This window comes from Scyliorhinus torazame, chromosome 27 (genome assembly GCF_047496885.1).
Source record: "Scyliorhinus torazame isolate Kashiwa2021f chromosome 27, sScyTor2.1, whole genome shotgun sequence".
NCBI lineage: Eukaryota > Metazoa > Chordata > Chondrichthyes > Carcharhiniformes > Scyliorhinidae > Scyliorhinus > Scyliorhinus torazame.
This window is the reverse complement of record NC_092733.1, coordinates 24,689,964-24,703,327: the sequence shown is the minus strand read 5'-3', so window position 1 is coordinate 24,703,327 and position 13,364 is coordinate 24,689,964. Positions and strand designations below refer to the sequence as shown.

The 13,364-nt window shown below is 49.1% G+C and overlaps 2 protein-coding genes across 2 annotated transcripts in view; both read left to right on the top strand.

Annotated features, from left to right (window-relative positions):
- LOC140403313 (adhesion G protein-coupled receptor E3-like) overlaps nt 1-5,545 on the top strand; it is a 69,164-nt gene extending 63,619 nt beyond the window's left edge. The window contains exons 15-17 of the mRNA XM_072491157.1: nt 6-174; nt 2,146-2,244; nt 4,883-5,545. Coding sequence (XP_072347258.1) covers nt 6-174; nt 2,146-2,244; nt 4,883-4,894 — 280 coding nt within the window. The 3' untranslated portion in view covers nt 4,895-5,545. The remainder of the gene's footprint in view (nt 1-5; nt 175-2,145; nt 2,245-4,882) is intronic.
- A 3,533-nt stretch (nt 5,546-9,078) lies between these two features.
- LOC140403312 (adhesion G protein-coupled receptor E2-like) overlaps nt 9,079-13,364 on the top strand; it is a 117,573-nt gene continuing 113,287 nt past the window's right edge. The window contains 1 exon segment of the mRNA XM_072491156.1: nt 9,079-9,458. Within this exon segment, the coding sequence (XP_072347257.1) occupies nt 9,425-9,458 (34 nt within the window). The 5' untranslated portion in view covers nt 9,079-9,424.

Sequence of the window (13,364 nt, the reverse complement as noted above, 5' to 3'; positions counted from 1 at the left end):
TGCAGGATGCTGACGTTTAAAGCCATTGGACAGGTGTTTATCCTGGGCTGTACCTGGATTCTCGGTTTGTTTCATTTTCAGGAGGAAACGGTGGCGATGGCCTATCTATTTACCATTGTCAACAGTTTCCAGGGCACCTTCATCTTCATCATGCTCTGTGTGTTGAACCCCAAGGCACGTGGTATTGCGTTTTGAGTTTTATTAATGGACAAGATGAAATGGAATAAATTGCAATGTACTAGCAAACATAGGAACAGCCAGACCCTTCAGCCCTTGGAATCTGTTACGCCGTTCAGTTAGATCATGAGTGGTGTTTATTTTAGCTCCATTTACCCCAACCTTGGTTCTGTAACCCCCAACCTTGGTTCCGTAACCTCTCACCCAACAGCAATCCATCAATCTCATCCAGCAGAAAGAGTTTGCACTCAGAAACCCTTGCAAGCCAGGAGGAGCCTAGCTGTTACCATAAACCTATGAGTCATGGGTGTGTGATAGGGTGTGCCCGTTCTGGGTCAGTGATAGCACTTGTGCGTCTGAATCAGACAGTTGAGAACTCAAGTCGAACTCCACTGATATTTAGCACATCATCTAGGCTAATGCATGGGGATGGCTGATAATTCCGATAATAGTATATGGCGAAAGGATAAGTCTGAAACTTGTCTTTTGTCTTAAGAAGGTTATTATCAGCCAATGGTAGTGATAGTGTCGCTATTTTGTGATCCTCTGCGGTACAAGCATAGAATTTACAGTGCAGAAGGAGGCCATTCGGCCCATCGGGTCTGCACCGTCCCTTGGAGAGAGCACCCTACTTAAGCCCACAAAACCCTATCCCCACAACCCAGTGACCACACCTAACCTTTTTGGACACTTAGGGGCAATTTAGCATGGCCACCTAACCTGAACATCTTTGGACTGTGGGAGGAAACCGGAGCACCCGGAGGAAACCCACGCAGACACGAGGAGAACATGTAGACTCCGCACAGACAGTGACCCAAGCTGGGAATCGAAATTGAGACCCTGGCGCTGTGAAGCAACAATGCTAACCACTATGCTACTGTGCCGCCAGGCAAATCCACCTTTTCTTTGCAATCTTTATACCCATTGCCCTTGCAATGTCCAAAATTCTACTTTCACTGATGTTTAGATCCCACTGTAGAAATGTGAGGTCAGTTTGAAAGCTGTTGGTATGAGCATGTCAACTCCGACATGTGCAGAGAAAGGATGGACCTATGGGCGGCACCCAACACAGCAGCTGAGACAGGGAAAGAGAATGCCAGACCCGACACAGGCACGGGGATAACAAAGGGAAGTTCGGAGCCCGACGCACGCGAGCAAAAAGGTTAAAGAACAAATCCAAGACAAAACAAGTCCCTGGAAGGCCTGACCCGGGACACAGGACAAAAGCTCTGGGAAATCTGAGGCACCAAGTCATTCTGGGCCTGGCCAATATTTACTCCTGAATTTACACTTAAAACATGATCTCATTACCATTGTGAGATCTTACTGTGCGCATATGGACTGCTACATTGCCTCCATAGCCACAAAACTGACCAGGCCAGAAAGTACAAAAAGAACTTGGTCGTAAACCAATTTTGGACATTCTGAGGTTGTGAAAAATGTAGTGCAAAATGTGAATTCTCTCTTTTTCTTCACCACATGGTTGCCTACATCACAGGCTCGAGTCATGAATGGCCTACTGTGCTGTACCATGGCTTGTCTCCCTTCTTAACAGCAGAAAGTCATGGAAAATCGTGGATTTGAACTCACAACCCTTTGTTTTGGGTCAGTCCCAACCAATCTGCTTCTTTTCCTGGGCCACAAACACAAAATGCCTTTGATACAGGTGTAGCAAAGAGACCAATTCACCCTGGTCTTCCCCTCAGGTAGTACAGTAGGCTAAACTTTAGCTTGCTCGCTGTGTTTAACCTGCGAATACGCTGAGCCAATTTTGGTCATCCAAGAGTGGAAGCATTCAAACCCATTGATTCAAGGTGCGTCATCAGCAATTCTAAATCAACCATAATGCTTTTTCTAAAATATAATTTAACGCATCAACACACAATTCCATGGTTAAGTGCTGAGTCATAATTTATCATATTCAGGTATAGCGTTTGATTAATTCATTTTTTTAAAAACCTTTTTAAGATGAGGGCTGAATTCCACAAATGGATTACCTCCATCTCCAGGACCAGAAGGAGTTTATTTGAATCGGAATCCACAAAAGTGCCATTATCAGTGACATCGGTAAGTGCGCTTGTAATGTTCAGCGGCACGTCTCAAACCCACCACCTCCAGCATTGATGAGTTGGCAGAAGTCTGTGAATATGATGATCTTAAGTCTGAGCTGATACGAGATGGCAGAGTAGTTGGCATAGTTGATAATATCCTCTTTTGACCTGCTTCAATCCATAGACCTAACTTTGGAGAAGGTGATACAGTAGTGGGCGGCACAGGGGCACAGTGGTGGTGCGGTGCGGGGGCACAGTGATGGCGCGGCATGGCAGCACGGCATGATGGCACAATGGTGGGGCGGCACAGTGACACAGTGGTTAGCACTGCTGCCTCATAGCACCAGGGACCCGGATTCAATTCCGACTGCGGGTGACTGTGTGGAGTTTGCACTTTCTTCCCCGTGTCTCCGTGGGTTTCCTCCGGGTGCTCCGGTTTCCTCTCACAGTCCAAAGATGTGCAGGTTAGCTGGATTGGTCATGATCAATTGCTCCTTAGTGTCCCGGTTTCTATGATTGTCAGACAATCAGAGGTCCATCAGCTAAATAGAATAATAATAAGAAGGGACGATGAAGAGGGGAGAATAAGCCATGGTACAGCACAGGTCCAATGACAGTGCAGTTCATTAAACAATTAAAGACCATAAGACATAGGAACAGAAGTAGGCCATTCGGCCCATCGAGTCTGCTCCACCATTCAATGAGATCATGACTAATCTGATATGATAATCCTCAACTCCACCTTCCCACCTCGATAACCCTCGATTCCCTCACTTGTTAAAAATCTGCCTATCTCAGCCTTGAACATGCTTAACGACCCAGCCTCTACAGCTCTCTGCGGTAAAGAATCCCACAGATTCACTCCCCTCTGAGAGAAGAAATTCCTCCTCATCTCTGTCTGAAATGGGCGACCCCCTGACTCTGATATTCTGCCCTCTGGTCCCAGACTCTCCCGCAAGGGGAAACAACCTCTCAGCATCGACCCTGTCGAACCCCCTGAGAATCCGCTATGTCTCAATAAGGTCGCCTCTCTCATTCTAAACTCCAATGTGCACAGGCCCAACTTACTCAACCTCTCCTCAAAAGAAAATCCCTCCATACCCGGCATCAACCTGGTGAACCTTCGCTGGACTGCCTCCAATGCCAGCCCATTTTTCCTTCGATAGGTAACCACAATAATATTTCACAGAATCCTCGAATTGTTACGGTGCAGGCGGAGGTCATTCGGCCCATCTTACATGCACCGGCTCTCCAAAGGTGTATTATCACTTAGTGCCATTCTCCTGCCTTTTCTCCCTACCCCTGCAAATTGTTTGTATTCAAATGATCATCTATTGCCCCCTTGAATGCCTCAATTGTACCTGTCTCCACCACACTTCCAGCCAGTCCATTCGAGATGAACCACTTTTTCACACCTCACACTTGCAGTGGTCTTAGTTGCTGCCTGCGTGGCGCTGAAGCCGTAAGGACTGCGGAAAGGTCCCAGGCTCAATCGCCAGTCAGGGATGGGGTAACTAGTCACAGCTGACAACATTGCATTTTTGCTACTGGGTTTAGGGAGGAATTTCAATCAGCTCCCTTTCTGCTCATAGATCATAGAATTTGAAATGAAAATCGCTTATTGTCACAAGTAGGCTTCGAATGAAGTTACTGTGAAAAGCCCCTAGTCGCCACATTCCGGCGCCTGTTCGGGGAGGCTGGTACGGGAATTGAACCATGCTGCTGGCTTGCCTTGGTCTGCTTTCAAAGCCAGCGATTTAGCCCTGTGCTATTACAGTGCTGGAGGAGGCCATTCGGCCCATCAAGTCTGCACCAGCCCTTGGAAAGAGCACCCCACCCAAGGCCGCACCTCCACCCTATCCAAGAGTGTGGCAGGAGATCATTTGGCCCATCTGAAAGAGCGCCCTGCCCCCACCCTATCCCCGTAACCCCACCTAACCTTTTGGACTCTAAGGGACAATGTAGCATGGCGAATCCACCTAACCTGCACATATTTGGACTGTGGGAGGAAACCGGAGCACCCAGAGGAAACCCACGCAAACACGGGGAGAACATGCAAACTCCACACAGACAATGATCCAAGGCTCGAATTGAACCCGGGTCCCTGGCGCTGTGAGGCAGCAGTGCTAACTGCTGTGCCACCGTGCCACCCCTATCCAGGTGACATTCTGGTAAATCTATATTTCACTTCTACCAAGGCCAATATGTACCTTCCCAATGTGGGGCATTCAGAACTGCTCCCAGTATTCCAGGTACATTTCAGGTATAACCAGGGATTTGGTATAGGGGAAGCATGACTTCTATCTTCTTGTATTTAGTCTTCTAGATATAAAGGCTGACATTTGATTTTGATTATTTTTTTCTCCCATTTCATGTTATAATGATCCATTTACCCAGATACCAAGTGTGGGTGCTTGACCCAGGTAGTGGAAGACTGCTAGGAATCAGGCAGGTGCCATGGAAGCGCATCTCAGTCACAGCCACTGAATGTGTACCTTGGGCAGAGCTCATGAAGGTACACCTCAGTAAGAGGTTACGATAGCGGACCTCAGTCAGCACGTTACTCTGCATCTCATTCAGGGTCGAAGGGGTTCATTCGGAAGTTGAAGGGGTTAAAAAGAAATCGGAAACTGAGAGCATGTTTTTCTCCACAGGAAACAGTGTGACTGGGTGTGCTCTTGAACTCCAGAAAGAGCTGGCCGGCCCTCTCTGGCCCCTAACCTGATGTGGACCAAACCTTATGTGAAGAATGTGTGTGCATCATACCGACCAAAGGTGCCTCAAATCTTCAATATTTGCTCTGTTGGCATCGCAGCCTCCAAGTATTATCCTTCTGCCTCCAGTGGACACTGCAAGGAGTGATGCATCCTATATAATAACACATCACGCCAGTAATGAGATTACAATTTAGTTTTGTATGCAGCCTTTTCGTTGAAAGGAAATTTCATGGTTGAGTTACTTTACTAGTTCTGTGCCAATAACGATTAAGGGGATCTGTGGACATTGGAATGTCTGTCGTGGACAATCTGACAACCTAGTGTAATCCTTATGGATCGTTTAGAAACAGACATCCAGGTATTTCAGGCTCCAACATCTGTTTTCAACCACCTGATTGTTCTTTTTATTCCTTTGTCTGTTCCATTCTGAATATAAGATACATCAGAACTAGTTATAAAATACAGATCAATAATTAGACACTTGCATCATTCTCTGCTCTGAGTGAGAACTGAGTTGCGACACTTGAACTGTTTTAAAATAACTACGTGAATATAGATTTAAACCTAAGGTGTATTAATAAAAGTATAGAACCAACTCCATGCCCAAGCTAGTCTGTGTCTTGAATCTGCCTTTGGATATCATCTCTTACCTTCCAGTAACATTGTCTATTTTAACAAACTCCATTCCAGAGACTTGAGTCCAAATTCTGGGCTGACACTCCAATGCAATAATAAGTGTTGCACTGTTTGAGGTGCTGCCGGGCGCCCTCCCCCACCCGCCCCCCTGCCTTCCCCAGGTGAGACATCAAACAAAGGCCTCATCCTCTCTCTCAGCTGAATGTTCCGTAGAATCCCGACAGTGGAGAAGGAGGCCATTCAGTCCATCAAGACCCTTCCGAAAGAGCACATTGCCTCGGAGGCTGGTGAATGACAGGAGACCGTTGGATGACGGGGGGCTCTCGTTAATTGTATGGAGATGGGCTTAAGTGGTGATAAGTGGTTTCTCGTTACGCTGCCGCGAGATTCCAAATTCGCCTACGGGAGCAGGCCGGTTGCATCGCAACTGTTTGGCACCTGGCGCAGTTCCTGCTATTCGCCGGCTTGAGCGTGAGTGTAACGAGGCCGTAAGATCGCGCCCATTATCAATGCCGGCATTTATTGCCCATCCCTAATTTACCCGTAGAAGGTTGTGGTGAGCCATTTTCACGAATCTTTACAGTCCATGAGGTGTAGGTACTTCCACAGTGCTGTTAGTGAATTTCACGATTTTGACCCCGCAACAGTGAAGGAACGGCAATATATTTTCAAGTCAGGTTGGTGAGTGGCTCGGGGGGAACCTCCAGCTGCCCAGGTATCTGCTGGCCTCGTGCACCTGGGTGTGATTTTGTTTAAACATCTTCTGCTTCAATAAGACAACTATTCTAAACCTGTCACCATGACATTGGTCAGTTTCAAATGGCAATGAGCCATCCGAGGCCATTTCCGAAGATGCGTCAGGCATGGAGATAAGGACTAAATCATGGTCACCCTCATCCACCAAAGGCTGTCCAGGTTGACTGGGATCACAGGAACCAGACCAGCACATCACTGCGAACAAAACAGCAAAGTTGATAACTAGTCCAGCCACCATGAACTAGCGCCTAACCGAATTGTGCCAGTATTTGGACAATGAGGCTGAATTTCACCGAACTGAATGTTTTTTTAAATGTCCAGTTTGTTCAACAATTTTGGTTTTCGGAGTCCAACTTGAAAAACATCTTGCTTCAAATTTTGTAAGATTGAATAATTTATCCTGTGCAAGTGCACATATCAAATCCCTCCGAATTTATCCTGTCCTCCTCCCCTTTCCTACTGACTGGAGAAGCTCCCTTCCGTCCTCCCAACACCAGGGTTTGATTCCCCACTTGGGCTGGAGAAGCAAAAGGAAGAGGGTAAAATAAAAGCAAAAGACTGCGGATGCTGGAAATCTGAAATAAAAACGCTGGATAAACTCAGCAGGTCTGGCAGCATCTCCGGAGAGAGCAACAGAATTAATGTTTCGAGTCCGTGTGGCTCTGCTTCAGAGCTGAAGAGGGATAGAGATGCGATGGATTCTATAGTCGGAGACGTGGGTGGAGGAGGTGGCAGAATGGAAGGTCAGGGATAGGCGGGAGTTAAGGAGAGATTGACAAAAGTGCCATGAACATACAACAAAGGTTGTGTTAATGATGCCATTAGGACTAAAGGAGTGTTGATGATGCCATTCTGCTACCTTATCTTGGTGCCACTAATAGCACTTCTTAAGTCCTTAATGTGATAGAGAAAATTAAAATTTTAATGGCATCGAGGAGTATGGGGAGAAAGCGGGAATATGGCTTTGAGACAGAGGATCAGCCATGATCATATTGAATGGTGGAACAGGCTGCAAGGGCTGATTGGCCTATTCCTTTTTTAAAAAATCTTTTTATTGCCATTTTCCACATTTATAAACAGTTATATACATTTTCCTTAACCACATTAATTTACTATATTGTATAGAAAGGTTTATCCTGTACTTCCTTTAATTAACTATATATACATTTCGCTGCCCTCTGGCTCAGCCTATGGTCCCTTCCACCCCCCCCCTCCCCCCCTCCCTGCCTACCCTTACGTCCTCCCCCTATCCCTTCCCCACCTCACTTTTCATCCCCCTCCCCGTCGATTTTGGTTGTGTTTGTTTTGTGATCGGCAACCACCCCTCCCACCTCGTATCCTTTCTTGTGACTTTCCAGACTGTCCTCTTTCTCCCCCTCCCCCCGGGTTCCGCACGCCTTTGTTTTTTTTCCTTATCGTCCTTCTTATTCTTCCTCTCGTTCCCCTTTTCCGATCTTACTCCTCGTTGCTGGCCTCGAACAGGTTTTGGAACAGGCTGACAAACTGCCCCCAAGTATCTAGGAAGCCGTCCTCCGACCCTCGGATGGCGTACTTAATCTTCTCCAGGTGGAGAAATTCCGAGAGGTCAGCAAGCCAGTCTGCAGCTTTGGGTGGTGCTGCCGATCGCCAGCCGAGCAGGATTCTCCGGCGTGCGATTGGGGAAGCGAAAGCAAGGGCGTCGGCCCCCTTCCCCATGTGTAGCTCTGGCTGCTCCGATACCCCGAAGATTGCCACAATTGGGCATGGCTTCACCCTCACCCCCACAACCTTGGACATTTCCTCGGAGAAGGCTGTCCAGAACCCAGCAAGCTTGGGGCAAGCCCAAAACATGTGGGTGTGGTTGGCCGGGCCCCTCTGGCACCGCTCACATTTGTCCTCCACCTCCGGGAAGAACCTGCTCATTCGGGTTCTGGTCAGGTGCGCTCTGTGCACCACTTTGAGCTGCATTAGGCTTAGCCTTGTGCAGGAGGAGTGGAGCTCACCCTGCTCAGTGCTCCAGAGTCCCCATCCCACCTCTGTCCCCAGCTCATCCTCCCATTTTTGTCTGCTCTTGTCCAGTGGAGTCCGGGCTCTGTCCAGTAACTGTCCGTATATTTTCCCACATAGTTCCCCCTCCTTGCTGCTTGTGCCTATCAGGTCCTCTTAATAGTGTGGATTCTGGGGCCCCAGGGTTCCCTACTGTCTCTTTGGGTAGGTCGTGTTTTATTTGAAGGTGCCTCCTTTCCTGTCCTTTCAGTAGTTTCCATTTCTTCATCGGTTCGTGGAATGGCCTATTATTGCTCCTAGTTTCTATAGGTGAGTCGGATTGAGCAGTTTGCAGAGGACATGAGAGTGAGAAGGTGATGATGGCAAAGTAAACATTGGGCGGGATTTCGCGGCCACCCCGCCCCCTATTTCTCGGCTGGGGCGGGGCGGGGGGGGGGAGGAGGCCCTCCACATTGACAGCACCGCCCGCTGCCGGAATTGTGGCAAATCCCGCCCATTGTAACATTAATTGCTGAATTTAAAGCTCCGGCTGCAATGTGTTACTAAAATCTCCCTGGTTTTAAACTCCAGCCGTGTGTCTTGTTGATTTCTGCTTCCTGAGTCTGCCAGAGTCTGTAACAAAACTCTTCCTGCTTCTCTCCGACAAGCAGTTCCTGGAAACATCCACATGTGTTATCGTTCAACGCATAAATGAGGATGTCGAAGTTTTACAGGATGACGAGGTTAGTAGCCGTACGGACGCACTGTTGTTGTTCGGTAACGCTGCACAGAAACTCTCTGATTGGCGCCATTGTCACAGTCCCTCCCGCCCGGCGGGCGGTCAGGCTCCCGTTCAAATAAACAGCATTTTAAATGTTCTGCCACATCCACCGGGCCGGGGGGGCGGGGTCATACCATGGTGTGTCACTGAAACCCTGGTCGATGTTATGTAATATTACTATGCATGTAGCAATGCAACAGCACAATCTGCCTCCAGCACTTTGCCTTTTCCTGTTTGTGATGTAAATTGCATAGAAATTTTCAGACTGTTGCCTGACTCGCACAGTGTGTGAGAGATACGACTGGGAGTGACAGGTCCTGAGAGATCCTGCTTAGAAAGTCATGAGATCGGAAAAGGCGGCGTATCTAATACTGGGTGAGTATGAAATGAAATGAAAATCGCTTATTGTCACAAGTAGGCTTCAAATGGGCAGCACGGTAGCATTGTGGATAGCACAATTGCTTCACAGCTCCAGGGCCCCAGGTTCGATTCCGGCTTGGCGTCTGCACGTCCTCCCCATGTGTGCGTGGGTTTCCTCCGGGTGCTCCAGTTTCCTCCCACAGTCCAAAGATGTGCAGGTTAGGTGGATTGGCCATGATAAATTGCCCTTAGTGTCCAAAATTGCCCTTAGTGTTGGGTGGGGTTGCTGGGTTATGGGGATAGGGTGGAGGTGTTGACCTTGGGTGGGGTGCTCTTTCCAGGAGCCGGTGCAGACTCGATGGGCCGAATGGCCTCCTTCTGCACTGTAAATTCTATGAAATGAAGTAACTGTGAAAAGCACCTCGTCGCCACATTCCGGCGCCTGTTCGGGGAGGCTGGTACGGGAATTGAACCCACGCTGCTGGCCTGCCTGGGTCTGCTTTCAAAGCCACCAATTTAGCCCTGTGCTAAACCAGCCTGGGGGCATCAGTTGGAGTTACTGATCCGGGTAATGCTGTTATATTTTGTCACATACTGTATCCCCCCTGATGGGGAAACAATCTAACTGTGCTGATGAGTCATTTTTGTTCGAGTTCAAAGAGTGGAATCTTACCAGAATTTGGCAAAGTGTCAGACTCAGGCTGAAAACAGCTGTGCAACTCTCAAGTCGCACACAACAGTTTTCTCTCCAAATATTGAGCATCTTTTTTCTAATTCAGAGTGCTCAATTTTTTTTCCAATTAAGCGGCAATTTAGCATGGCCAATCCACAAACCCTGCACATCTTATGGGTCGTGGGGGTGAGACCCACGCAGATACGGGTAGACTGTGCAAACTCCACATGGACAGCGACCTGTGGCCGGGATTGAACCCGGGCCCTCAGCGCCGTGAGGCAGCAGAGCTAACCATTGCGCCACCGTGCCACCCTTTTGAGTACCTCTGAAGAGAAAAAATGAGTGACCCGTGTTGTACACTGTCACTCTGGCAGGGCGGGGCCTGATAGAGCTGGCAACCGGCTCCGTGGAGGTTGGGGCGTTATCTTTTTTTTAAAATATATTTTATTGAAACATTTTTCTAAACAACATTTTTCCCTCTTACAAAACAAAGGGAACGATAACAAAATAGAAATTTTAAACAATACACAAGTAACAAAACCCCATTATCTATTGACCTATACTAAACTAACCCCCCCCCCCTCCCCCCCTCCCCCCCCCCCCCCTCCCCCCCTTCCCCCTGGGTTGCTGCTGCTGGTCATCTGTCTTCCCCCTAACGTTCCCTTAGGTAGTCGAGAAATGGCTGCCACCACCTGGTGAACCCTTGAGCCGATCCTCTCAGGGCAAACTTTATCTGCTCCAGTTTAGTAAACCCCGCCATATCGTTTACCCAGGCCTCCAGTCCGGGGGGGTTTCGCCTCCTTCCACATAAGTAGGATCCTGCGCCGGGCTACTAGGGACGCAATGGCCACGACATCGGCCTCTTTCGCCTCCTGCACTCCCGGCTCTTCCGCAACTCCAAATAGAGCTAACCCCCAGCTTGGTTTGACCCGGGCATTCACCACCTGCGAGATCACTCACGTCACTCCCTTCCAATATCCTTCCAGTGCCGGGCACGCCCAAAACATATGTGCGTGGTTTGCCGGGCTCCCGCCACACCTCCCACATCTGTTCTCCACTCCAAAGAACCTGCTCAATCTTGCCCCCGTTATGTGTGCTCTATGTAGCACCTTAAATTGAATCAGGCTAAGCCTGGCGCATGAGGAAGAGGAGTTTACCCTGCTTAGGGCATCAGCCCACAGACCCTCTTCTATCTCCTCCCCTAATTCTTCTTCCCACTTTCCCTTTAGTTCTCCCACCGACTCCTCCCCCTCTTCCGTCATCTCTCTGTAAATCTCTGACACCTTGCCCTCTCCGACCCACACCCCTGAAAGCACCCTGTCCTGTATCCCCTGTGTCGGGAGCACCGGAAATTCCCTCACCTGTTGTCTAGTAAACACCCTCACCTGCATATATCTCAAGAAATTTCCCCGGGGTAACTTATACTTTTCCTCCAATGCTCCCAAGCTCGCAAAAGTCCCATCTATGAATAAATCTCCCACCTTCCTAATTCCCAACTGGTACCAGCTCTGAAATCCTCCATCCATTCTTCCTGTGGCAAACCTATGGTTGTTCCTGACAGGGGACCCCACCAGGGCTCCCCGCACCCCTCTCTGTCGCCTCCACTGTCCCCATATGTTCAGTGTTGCCGCCACCACCGGGTTCGTGGTATACTTTTTGGGTGAGAGCGGTAGCGGTGCCGTCACCAGCGCCTCTAAACTCGTCCCTTTACAGGACTTTCTCTCCAGTCTTTTCCACGCCGCTCCCTCACCCTCCATCATCCATCTACGTATCATTGCCACATTGGCGGCCCAATAATAATCTCCCAAGTTCGGTAGTGCCAGTCTTCCTCTATCCCTACTACGCTGAAGGAACCCCCTCCTTACCCTCGGAACTTTCCCTGCCCACACAAAGCTCGTGATGCTCCTATTTATTTTATTAAAAAAGGTCCTGGTGATTAATATAGGGAGACATTGAAATACAAATAAAAACCTCGGGAGGACCATCATCTTAATTGCTTGCACCCTGCCCGCCAGCGATAAAGGCTGCATGTCCCACCTCTTGAAGTCCTCTTCCATTTGTTCCACCAGACGTGTCAGATTAAGTCTATGCAAGGTTCCCCAGCTCCTGGCTATCTGAATCCCCAGGTATCAAAAGTTTCTTTACACTTTCCTTAAAGGCAGGCCATCTATCCCTCTACTCTGGTCCCCAGGGTGAATCATGAAAAGTTCACTCTTCCCCATGTTAAGCCTATATCCTGAGAAATCTCCAAACTCCCTCAATATCTGCATGACCTCTGTCATCCCTCCCACTCGGTCCGTCACATACAACAGTAGGTCATCCGCGTAGAGTGACACTCGGTGTTCTTCTCCCCCTCTAATCACCCCTCTCCATTTTCTGGAGTCTCTCAGCGCCATGGCCAGTGGTTCAATTGCCAACGCGAACAGTAATGGAGATAGCGGGCATCCCTGTCTTGTTCCCCTGTTTAGTCGGAAATACTCCGATCTTTGCCGACCCGTGACCACACTTGCCGTTGGGGCCCCATAGAGGAGTTTGACCCAGCTAACAAATCCGTCCCCGAACCCGAACCTCCTCAGCACCTCCCACAGATACTCCCACTCCACCCTATCAAATGCCTTCTCTGCATCCATTGCCGCCACTATCTCTGCCTCCCCCTCTGCTGGGGGCATCATTATCACCCCTAATAGCCGTCGCACGTTGACATTTAGTTGTCTCCCCTTTACGAATCCTGTCTGGTCTTCGTGCACCACCCCTGGGACACAGTCCTCTATCCTCGATGCCAGCACCTTTGCTAGCAACTTGGCATCCACATTTAGTAGTGAAATAGGCCTATAGGACCCGCACTGCAGCGGATCTTTATCCCGCTTCAAAATTAGCGATATCGTCGCCTCCAACATTGTCGGGGGTAGAGTCCCCCCCTTCCCTGGCCTCGTTAAACGTCCTCGCCAACAGCGGGGCCAGCAAGTCCACATATTTTCTATAAAATTCCACCGGGAACTCATCTGGTCCCGGGGCCTTCCCTGCCTGCATGTTCCCCAGCCCTTTGGTAACCTCGTCCACCCCAATCGGCGCCCCCAGACCTTCCACCTCCTGCTCCTCCACCCTCGGGAACCTTAATTGGTCCAAAAACTGCTGCATCTCCTCTTTTCCCTCCGGGGGTTGGGACCTATAAAGTCTTTCGTAAAAGGTCTTAAACACCTCGTTTATCTTCCCTGCTCTTCGCACCGTAGCTCCCTTTTCGTCTCTAA